The following is a 12,676-nucleotide window of genomic DNA, read 5'->3' on the forward strand; positions in this document are numbered from 1 at the left end:
TTATCATATCTATTATTAAAGTCTTATACGGTACCATAGATTTTAGGTATCATATATGCAAATTATTTGTTATAATAATAATAACAATAATAATAATAATAACAATAATAACAATAATAACAATAATAATAATAACAATAATAATAATAATAATAATAATAATAATAAAGTAAATAGGTACACAAAATTCATTTTTATGAGTTTTTTTTTGTAACAATCTGGTATTCGGCCGAATACTTTGCGATTCGGCCGTATACCGAATAGTAAAAAAAGTAGCCGAATAGGCCGAATACCGAATGGTCACCAAATATTTGTGGCATCTCTAATTCGAACCATATATTTTCTTAGGATGCCATCAATTATACTGTTTCCCTACGGAGTACATACTAATTTTTTTATCTATAGAAAAAGACTAAATAAACGGGTTGTTAATAGTAAATGACCAGCAAATGGTGAAATTACCCTTCTGTAACGTTTTAATAAGAGGCATGTTATCCAATATCCGGTATCGCTAACTGTTAACATACTAGCCCATAAACTATCGTTATTTTAAAAATATGGCTGTTGCTAGCACGCGGTCTAAAAAATTTTACATTTTAGGAAAATTGTCAACGAAACCTAGTTGAAAACTCTGTTTTTACGATTTCCAGTTATATAAAATATTTTTAGGATTTTAACTCCTAAATTGTTATAAAAGTTCTTAGCTAGTTATTATATGTATTAAAATTTATTTGCTTATATGCTTGTTGCATATATTTTTAGTTGCATATAAATTATAAAACTTGCTGCATATAATTTAGAAAGCAGACTTTATACATTATATTTTATAATAAAAAATGTATACCTCAAGCATCTGAAAAGTTATAAAGCACCTAAAATAACTATTTCAAATGTTCTTTAAATTTTAAAATCAAAGGTTGTGGCTTTGCACTTATGTTATAATCATATACAAACCATAAAATTCATTAAATTACCATATGCCATGATACCATATCAGTTAATGATTATATAAATAATAAATTTATGATTTTAGATTAGTGACTGGCTTGTATGAAGATTTGCATATGATAATATTTATTTTTTATGAAAAATTAGATACAGAATTTTTTTATTTTTTTATTTCATTAAGGCCATATAAGTTTTCTGAGCATCTAAATCAGGACTTACAAAAATTCATATTCAATGCCAAAGGCTATTGAATAGGAAATGAAAGAGATTGACTTTCTATGTTTGTAGCTTAAAAGTCAGTCTTTTAGATTTTTTATGGGTATGAAAAATATTTCTTGTCATTATTAGACCCAATCAAAATGTTGCATGTTGCCAAAATTATTTGAGGAGTGGGTCTCAAATAGTTCTTATTGAGTGGAGCTTAACTTTTTCTTACAGAATACAACCTTGATCACCTATGAATCCAAGATTTATCAGATCTCTTAAAACTAAAAATGTTTATTTCTAAATAGACATAGAATTCTATTTCAAATCAAATCTTTATAAATTGTTTCAAGAAATCAAGTGTATCAGCAAGGGCAGTGGAAAAGACAAATTATAATGATGGTGATGCATTCTGTGATTAGATATTAAAGAGGCTGTGGTAAAAAACTTAATGGATGATCTCAAATTGTTGCAGGCAAAAGTTAATGTAGACTTTTACATCACAGTTAAAGAGCAATTGGACAAATTTTGATATCTGTATTGCCAACAAATCATCAGATAAATTCATTGCAGAAGTTTCTGGACATGGCGCTAATAAAACTAAAAAGTAAACCAATGAAGTGTATGTTGATGTTTCTGATGATGTTACAAAACCAAGTTTTGACAAAGCAATTTTTACTATAGTACAATCTCTGTAATTTAAATATTCTTAATTCAAAAACCTCCTTAGGTGGAATTAATACTAAATCACAGTGAAATTTCACTGTATAAATTCAATTTTCTTTAATTTGGAAATTTTATATATATATATATATATATATATATATATATATATATATATATATATATATATATATATATATTGTGAAGTTATTGTTTATTAAAATTATTATAAAATATTCTTAGCAAAAATAAAATGTCTTGCAAGTTTTGTGAGGCAGATTCCAATGAAGAGCAAATACAGTGTGCAACTTGTAAAGGGATGTGTAAGCTGGTTAATTAAAGTTTTAATGATATCATTACAACACACTGGTGTTGTACTGATAAATATTTTATACACAATTTTTATAAAATGGTTTAATTGTTATGAATATAACAGTTTATTTACAATTTTTTTTAATATGGTTTTAAATTTTAATATAATTTTATTATATGATATTGATGTTTAGTTTAATATACTGCAGTATAATTTAATTTGATCGTGCAACAAGACAAATTGGTATCAAGTTAAGTAGCAGATAAATGACACCATTTACTGCAAGACATAGTAAATGAAAACAATATATACTTTAAAATATTTATGATAAGTATATAAAACTGTTAAAGTAACCGTTACTTATAATGATATTTTACTAACATATAAGTATACTTAAAGACTGAACATATAAGTATTCTGAAACTTAAGAACTGAAAACTATTTTTTGTTTTAGTTAAAACTTTTAACTATATTTATATGTTATGAGGTTATTTATTAAATATCTGGCTTTGAAAATAATATTATTTTAAATGTTGCTCAAGACAAGTTTTCAAGTTTAACTTTTTTTACTTCATTAAAAATTATTCGCAATTCAAAATCAATAATGATTGAAAAAGAAAAGTTTAGGCAGTTTTATTTTTTATTTATTTTTTTTTTTTTTCTAAAAAAAAAATTAAAGAATCTTTTATTTAAATAGTATTAATTATATTATTCAAATTAAATATTCCCGATAAGCTTATCTACAACTAGATTAAAACAATAGATTTACACAACATAAAATGTAATTTTGTAAAATATAAGTAAATAAAAGGTAATTTGTAGTGAATAATCTTTCTCTTCCATTCTCTATCCCTGTTTAAATACGTATTTAATATTTTTTGTGGGAAAGGACCAAACAGTATTGTTTTGCTTTATACAGAGCCCATTCCTAGTCATGTCACATACATGACTCTATCACAGTCATGTATGTGACATAAATCTGATAGAGCCACATTCTTCTCATCATCAAAAACAATTTTAGATTCAACGAAAAACCTTCACTTGTGTATTATTGACATTATTTTTTTAATTGTTTTAACTATTTCATTTTTTTTTTTTTTTAATTTTTAGATTTATTAAGATATTGTTTTGCACTTTGTTCTAATCTCAATCCAGATTTTTTTTTTGTTTTTCTTGAAAGTGTTGCTTTGGTCTGTAAATGCTTTTTTTTTTACTAAATACTTTTATTTTCAAAATTTTTAGTGTTGATGAATTTTAATTACTGAGAAAAAATGTTAGAAGAAAAAATAACCTAATTTTTATTGAACATCTCAGAGTTTTGCAATCTAATCTAATTATGCTGTAATGCGAATTAAAATTAAAATTGGTTTTTGTCAAAAAACATTGTGTATAACTCCCCTTTTTCCTTGTGCGAATTTAGTGGTATTTTTTTTTACACTCTTGCTCTCCTCAGACTAAACTGTCATTTATTATTTGAATAGCTAAAAGTAGTATTTTAGCAAAGTACAAAAACTGAAATGATTTGAATAAAAATTAGTTTCCTATGGATTCTTATTTTAATCATATAAAGTTTTATTTGCATGTTGCACCAAGAACAATGTTTTGTGATGTGAACAAATTATTATAAGAATCAATTATATTAACAGGCATGAATTATGCTAGACAAAGTTTAAATATAAACTACTTGACAATTTATATTAATATATGCTAAATAACTTAATAATATTTAGCTAAACAACAATTTTATTAAATAAACAATGGTTTTCATAAAACAATAGTTGTCCTTATTTAAATTAACTAAACTATGATATATAATTAATTGCCTATTTTGCTGTATATAATTTAAGTAACTTCTGTTTTTGTTTTTTTATGAGTAATAATAAAATGCTTATTTTTTTTCAAAAGGTCATCCATCATGTTTGGAATTGCCAAAACATATAATACCTGTCGTAAGAACTTATGACTGGCAATGTAATGACTGTAAATATTGTTATGGCTGCCATGATATACAAAATGAAGTAAGAGTTTATTTTATGCATTAAGTATTCACATAAATTTCTATACATTTTTATGTATATTTCATGATGTTCACAAAATAGTTTGTATTGTGTGTGTGTATATATCAGCCCTCGAAAATAGCAAAAATGAGGTCGGCAATATTTTGCCGACCTTAATCTGTTAAAGGTCGGCATCAGGTTGGCAAAAAAAATTTGACACAAAAGTTTTACCATAAAACATAAAAATGAGGTCGACAATTTTTTTCTGACCTCAAACACTTCTAGGGTGGCATTGCCAAATGCTGACCCTAATTCTGAGGGCTGTATATATATATATATATATATTTATATATATATATATATATATATATATATATATATATATATATATATATATATATATATATATTTATATATATATATATATATTTATATATATATATATATATATTTATATATATATATATTTATATATATATACAGGGTGACCACAAAGTATCCGCACAGATAAAGAGCTTAATAAAAAGCATGTAGAAAGTATTTGGAACACAAATTTTATTTTAAAACATTTATTGAACTATAACAATTATGATTCAAAGATTGAATTCGAATTTTCCTCCATCAGCAAAATAACAGGCCTGTAGGCGTCTCGGGAACGCTTCGACGGTGGCGAGCAAGTAGGCAGGGTCCAAAGAATCCCAAGCTTTCAGTAGTGATTTTTTTAAACTTTCAATATTTTTATGCGGCTTTTGGCATGTCTTTCCTTCTAGGACGCTCCAGACTGAGAAATCCATCGGGTTAAGATCGGGGCTCGATGGCGGCCATTGAGAAAAGTTGATAAAATCAGGAAAAGTTGCCGCACAAAGGAGAAACGCGCACCATTCTAAAAAACCCAATTGAACATAGTTTACAAAGTATATAAAGTAAAGTATATAAAGTTTATGACATAATATTAACCAAAAACAACAAATAAATAAGAAAATACATAAGTGCTTTTATGCTTATATTTTCACAAGATGAAACCATCTCGTATGCGGATACTTTGTGGTCACCCTGTATATATATATATATATATATATATATATATATATATATATATATATATATATATATATCAGGGCTCGAATTAAGCGTATCGCGATTACTTTTCGCACCTTCGCATTAGTTTTTTCTTAAAATTTGTTTTTTCGCGATTTTTCTTATTTTCATGATTCTTTTTTTTCTTTTTTTCGTGATTCTTTTTTTATTTTAGAAGATTGAAACTCTATTTGCGAATATTTAGTGTTCTTTTACAGTATAAAACTGCAGTGACTTCTGTAACGATAATTTTTTTTTAAAGAGGAGCATAAAGTAAAAGAAAGAAAAATAAAAGATTTAGAAAATCAATTAGCAAAAATGTTCAAATGCAGGAAAAAGACTGATTGTTTAAGGAAGGAAAAATTTATAAAAAACAAACGATTAAATACCTATTCAAATCAAGAAATTTTGAAAAAAAGATTTTGATTGAAAAAAGAAATAAAAGTTAATTGATTGAAAAGTCGCTTTGTTAACTCAAATTCTCAAGGGCTTTATTCCGATTTAGCTCATTCATTATGAACAAATTTAATGATATTTTTATAAGTTTCTTTTGTGAAGAATAGGAGGCAATATAGACTCTAAATAGTTATTAAAAAAAAACTTTAAAGTTTGTTAGTACAGTTGCTAATTTTAAATTAATAGCAATAAATGAATGCAAATAAGGACCACAGATGCAGATTATCTACAGTTAAAAAGTGGGAAAAACATTTTAATTGTGAGTTAGAATACGATTTAAATGGAAATGAAGTTATAAGATTAAGATGCAGTTTATGTAAACAATTTGAAAAACGGATAAGTCAAACAAAATTGTTTTCCATGACCTGGATCAAACCAGGAAAAATATTAATAAAAAAAGAATCACTGGCATCGCACTTAAGCAGTGCGCAACATAAAGAGGCCACGCGAATTCATCAACATTAGGTTCAGTTTCATTATCTAACCATGTAACACCAATCGGGCGTGGTTTACGTAAAATGGCCGTAAAAGACGCTGACTCATTACGGAAAAAGTTTAATATTGCGTATTACCTGGCAAAACTTAAATCAAAAATCAAAAAAAGTATTAGATCGTAAAAGATTCTATTATTTAGACACATTTTTTTCTTTCACTTTATGTTATTGAATGAAAAAAGTGAACGCTAACTTTTATTAAAAAATACATTGAATGAAAAAGCAATAGATAGAAATATCTTTGGAATTTGATAAGGTTACTCAGATAAGAAAACTTAATAAAATAAGAATTTAATTATCATTCTTGTTTGTGATTGTGCGGGTTTTCGTGAAAATGTTAAGTTTTAACATTTTATCACGATAATGTTTTCGTCATTTTAAATAGTTTTTTATAACTGTTTCAAATTTGTTTTGTTAGAGTTTTAAATAATTTTTTTTACTGTTAAAAATTTATAGAAAATTAAATATTCTAATTGTTTTAAACAGATAAAATATGTAAATAAAATAGGAAATGAAATAATTAAGAGAAGATTATATCAAGTTCATTGATTTTACAAAAATACAGCCGATAGATTTAATGCAATATAATAATAGTAATAATGTAAATTATAACTAAAGCTACTTTACAACTGCTGAACGTAAATGTTATGACATCTTATGCAAAAATGAGACTTATTATATATGTTATTATAAATAAGTTAAAATAAATAATGCCCCCTCCCCTCCGGCGAGAGTGGAGGAGGGATTATGAGCAACAACAAAATCGCGATTAGATTTTTTTACGTTAATTCGAGCCCTGTGTATATATATATATATATATATATATATATATATATATATATATATATATATATATATATATCCCTGGCCACAATATTATGATCAGCTACAATTTTTGTATATTTTTAACTATGAGGGTTTGTAAAAAGTATACAAAGAGTACAATTGCAATAGTAATTATATTTTGTTGATGAAATATGTTTCCTTAATAATTAAATAATATTTCCGAATCAATAAACACACATTTTAACAAACAATTACTCTTTTTAACTGCAAGTCATAAAAAAATATTAATATTTTATCATCCTCCATTCAACGAAATGACTAGTTATTCGGTCTGGCATACTTTTAATAGTTTATTGTTGCTGTTTTAATTTTTTCATTGTGGTGCTAATGATAGAGTAATTTTTCAATAAAATCCCTTTTGTTTGTTGAAACCTCAGAAGAGATTACCTTCTTGAGAATGTTCCACAAATTCTCAATCGCATTCAGGTCAGGAGAGTTCCCTGGCCAATATAAAACACGGATATTTTTTGTTTTAAGAAAGTTTGTGAACCTTTTAGCTTTTAGGGCATGGAGCACTATCATGCATAAACGTAAATGTATTGTTGTTTGGAAACTATTCTTGTATTTGGGGGATAAGTTGGCTCTCTATAACCTCTTGATACTGCATTTGGTTCATCATCCCAATTACAATATAAAGTCTTCCACTGATAACTGACCACACCATAACTTTACCACTGATAACTGACCACACCATAACTTTAGTTGGATGTTTAATAGTTTGTAAATGCAATCTGGATGATATTTTTTGTTTGGTTCTTCTTTGGACAAAGGTGACTTTGTCCAACAAGATCTCAAAAGTTGATTTGTCTGAAAAATACACCTGAAAAAATTATGATAGGTTGTAATTAAGCTTATGTCAACATTTAAACACTTTTTTAACAATATTTCATTTAAAATTGATAAACTTACACATTCTCAATCTCCAATAGTCATATACTTATGATTTTTTGCCCATTGCAATCTCTTTTTTATCATTGCTGGAGTTAGCCTTGGTTTTTTAGCCGGTTTGTGTGATTTATTTCAGAATTTTGAATTTTGAAAAAATCAAAATTTCAATGTTGTTTAATTCAAGATTCCTTCAAAACTTAGTTATTTAAAATTTTGAAACTTTGATATTTTCTAATGTCTATTAGGCAAATAAAACATCATCCGTTAATAAAATTATTAAGGGATAATGATAAATATAAAATAATTATTTGTTATTAGGATTTGAACTCTCGATGCATTTTTCACCACATTTTTTAAAACATTCAAATTTTTAATTGCCACGCAAAAAACCATGTCATTAAAAAAAAATGTCACGAAAAAAACTGTTTTAAAACACGCAAGTTGTCATGCAAAAAATCATAGCCAAGCGATCAAAAAAACTAAAAAATTGCATAAGTGGTCATATTAGCATATATATATTTATATATATATATATATATATATATATATATATATATATATATATATATATATATATATATATATATATATATATATATATATATATATATGACCAGGTAAATAATATTTTGTTTTGACCATTTGACCTCAGCTTTCTAATTTCAAAAATGCACTGAATAGTGAAGTTTTTTAGACATGAATAACATCAAAGCATTTATCTTAACTCATTAAAGCCCAATTTATTAATTTTCAAATTTTTATGTAAAACTCATGAGGGGTCCATAAGATATTGAAATTTATAAAAATACAATTGAACAAATTTTGTAAAATTTAGTTAGGTAAATAATGGTTGTCTTTATTTGAGGTCACTGAGCATTTATACAAATAAAAATTCTGAATAAAAATTTCAATTTTGTCTTCATTTAGTCTTTATTTAGATATTTTATTTTAAGTGTTTATTACGGTATTTAGAAAAACAGGGTACGCACAATGTTATATTACACTTATTGCAAAAAGCATTTTGCAAAATGCTTTTTGTTTGCAATCTTTGTACTGACATTGCTGTTGGTTTTCACAATTCTTCAAAATGTGACCTTTTTCATCAAATATTATGTCATCCGTAACATTACCTTTTGATGTAGATGGTAAACTCATTGGCCTTCCAGGCAATGTACATTTTCCATGTCCCAATTTGAGGTAAGGTTGTGCTATATTTCTGAAATCCTTTATTGAGATTTTTTTACCGGATGAGTTTTAGCATACACAAGGTAGCTGGTAATGATACACATATCAACTATTTTTGTGAACAAAACCAGTACTATTTCTTTCCTCTAACTGTAATAGCATGCCTGTCTAAAATCCAATCATGGTGGTTGAATCCACCCATATATTTGTTGTAATTTGCTATGACAGAGTGCTGTAAAATTTGTACTTTTTCTTTTTTCTCTTGGCTCCATCAAGAAACTGATGATAATGGTTCAATTTTATCAAAATTTGTTTCCTTTGTCACAGCCAGATTATCATTCAATCTTACAATCAAAATTTCTTCTGCATTTTCAAATTGAAAATCATAAGTTCCTCTAGGACATTTCTCGACTGCTTTCAGTAGTTTTAGAGGATTTCAGTGTCCTATTATCTCACATGGTTCCTGTTGCTCTAAAACCCTTGATGTAAGCTTGATGTAAATTTTTAATGATGTAAATTTTTAATGATGTAAACTGCTTTAATTGTCCAACATTTTATTTTGAATATCCAACATTTTATTCACTACTCTAGTTTCCAGAGGTTCCTGTACTTGTTCCTTTTTTTTTCCCACAATACAGTAAGAAGTTAAAGCAATAACCAGTCACCTCACAAAGACCAAAACTTGTACCCAAATCTAATTGGTTTCTACGAATAAATTGCTTTGATCTATGATGTTTGTAATATCGAACCATCATTTCGTCAACAGATAAATGTTGTTCAAATATAACCTATCTTTGAAAATTCTTATTTACTAGATCTATCAGCGGTCTAACCTTAAAGGCTTAAAACTTTAAAAAAACATACTTAACATTTTTTATTTAAAAACATACTTAACATTTATTGATCTATCAGCGGTCCTTAAAACCTTAAAAGCTTTCTTATGCTTATTTTCTTTATTTCTAGAGTGGTCTTGAATATTTGTTTGATTTTATTTCAAGACAAGCATTACAGCTGAACAAATTTTTTACTGGCTGAACTCCCAGATATTCACTCTCACTAATAATCCTGTTCACTGGGTAGCGTGTGATAACCAGAAAAAATCAAAAATCTCAAAAATATCTTTATATCGTCCACTAAAACTACCAAATTTTGTCTAATTTACTTGTTATTGCATACCACATTGTTTCAGCTATGATAAGTTCAAAAAAATCATTGCACAGTTTTTCAAATGTTTCTAACACAGAACAGGTTTCCAACTCTTGACAAGTATTATGAACTTTTCATCAGCAATCTTTCCCTTGGGGAAAGCTTTAAAAATTAGTGGTGTTTTCTGCCAGTTGGGCTTTACCATATATTTGCATTTTGAAGGCAACATATTTTGCGCAAAATGTGCTGATGGTGATGATGTTGCCAATGGTTCACTATCATCTTCATCAGATGGTACATCTAATTCTGCAATCCCAGCTACGTCACAGACTGTAGGTGTACCTAATTCATCATCATTAATGTTTTCCTAGTCCGTAAGTTTGTCTATTTCATGAGGTAGAGCCAAAAAATCTACTTCTATTTCTACTATTTTTTATTTCGAAAAAGGCATACTCAACAGCTTGTGCAAGTGTTAGAAATCTTTTTTGACTCATAGTTTTCAAAACTGCTATGAAATAAATTAAAAATTAATTTAAAACTGAACTATCAATGCTCAGTGTCCTTGTTTGGGGACAGACAAATGTATTATAGTTTTTTAAAGAAAATATGCTTCAACATTCTTAAACATATATTTGACCAGAAAGTGTGGACTGAGAAATGTAAGGTGCTGATTTTTTGCCACAATTGCAAATAGCATGCCAAATCAAAGCTTTTTTAGCGAACTTGTAATGTTTTGTGTATTTAAATTTCTTATCCGCTTTTCCTCTATATTTGACAATACAATAAACAGCACCAGGAATTTGTTGACGATCGTACTTGATATAAGTTTTATCGTCTTCAATAATACAGAAATTTTTAGAAATAAAATTGTCATACAACTTTCTGCTGCAGGTTCTTGCACTTTTTTGTTGAGTTTTGGGCACTTTTTGTGCTTTGAAAGAATGAAAACCATGTTTGTTTCTAACTTTTGCAACAAAACTATGAGAAAATCCATATATTTTTGCGCGTTCCCTTAGTGAAATGCTTGGGTTATTCTTAAAACTGTTAACCAGTTTTCTAACTAGTTTTATATCTTTAAAACCTTCCTTTCTTCCACCACCAGATTTCGTGTAGACGCTTTATGTAATTAACAAAATAACCATAAAGTATTTACTTAAACTAGGGCTTCTGATTTGAACATATTTATGTTCAAACATTTGAACTTTGAAGCTTGTGTTTGAATGTGTTGATATATTTTGAAGCTTGTGTTCGAATGTGTTGTTATATTTTGAATCTTGTGTCCGAAAGTGTTGATATATTTTGAAGCTTGTGTTCGAATGTGTTGGTATATTTTGAAGCTTGTGTTCAAATGTGTTGATATATTAAAATTGACAGCTGGTTCATTTTTTAACAGTTTAATCAAAAAAATTAAAAGTTTTTTGATTTGCAGCTTTTGTTAAACGGTTTCTGGTCCTGTTAAAATGTGTTGTGACATGTCACAGCAAAATTTAATTAACAAATTTAAAATTTAAACTGAATATGTAAAAAATGCTTTAAATTGGTTGTTGTTCTTAAATTTGTTGCAATCCTTAAAAATAAAAATTGTAACACACACTATATATTTTTAGTTGTTAATGAAATCTTAATGAAACAATATCCAAAAATTGCTAAAACATTTAATGAAACAATATATATCAAAAAATTGCTAAAATATTTGACTTCAAAAAAAAAAGTAATTTAATGTAGCTTTGAGCTAATAATAAAGAATAACGAGAAAAACACCTCCTGAAATAGCGCGAGTTGACCATGATATAACTGCCTGGAATTTTGAATTAAATGCTGTTAATGGAGTCAGCTTTCACACTATTGCCAAAATTAAAACTTTGCGATTAGCATTCCATGGTCAGGGATACCAAATCCCTCAATACCCTTAAATGGTTTGTGTTCTTGTCATTAAATACTTTAAATACTTCAGGTTAGTCTAATAACAAGGTATAATTTCTTAGAACACAAAACTTCAAAATAAATTTAGCTTGAAATTTAATGAGTAAAGAAATGGAGATATATAAACTTATATCTACATCACATTGAAGGATTTCAATCTCTTGGAATGTGGAAAGTCCAAGTTACAATGCTAGCAACAAAAGCCATTGAATTGATCATTGGTAAACTGAACTAGACCTGAAAATCAAATTTGTTACAACTAAACTATTTGATATGTGGGGTTGATATGCTTTTTAAAATAAATAAAGTTACTGCACATAATTATGATTATAACCCTGTTGATGGTGAAAGATAGTGTTATTTGTGATATAGCAATAGATTCTGATAAAAGTGACAATGAATCAAGAGCCTGTAGCAAAAGTGAAAAAGTTGTCAAAAAAAAGGTTTTGTAGGTCACCAGCAAACAACAACGACGAACTTCAACCAAATATTATTGAACAGTTTAGAAAAAAAAAAGCTTATATCAATGATTCAAA

General features: G+C 27.0%; 1 protein-coding gene across 1 annotated transcript in view; it reads left to right on the top strand.

Annotated features, from left to right (window-relative positions):
* The first annotated feature begins 2,019 nt into the window (after positions 1-2,019).
* LOC100206759 (histone acetyltransferase KAT7) overlaps positions 2,020-12,676 on the top strand; it is a 52,856-nt gene continuing 42,199 nt past the window's right edge. The window contains exons 1-2 of the mRNA XM_065788216.1: positions 2,020-2,138; positions 4,034-4,146. Of these exons, the coding sequence (XP_065644288.1) occupies positions 2,069-2,138; positions 4,034-4,146 (183 nt within the window). The 5' untranslated portion in view covers positions 2,020-2,068. The remainder of the gene's footprint in view (positions 2,139-4,033; positions 4,147-12,676) is intronic.

The sequence above is a fragment of the Hydra vulgaris genome, chromosome 01, assembly GCF_038396675.1.
Source record: "Hydra vulgaris chromosome 01, alternate assembly HydraT2T_AEP".
Lineage (NCBI taxonomy): Eukaryota > Metazoa > Cnidaria > Hydrozoa > Anthoathecata > Hydridae > Hydra > Hydra vulgaris.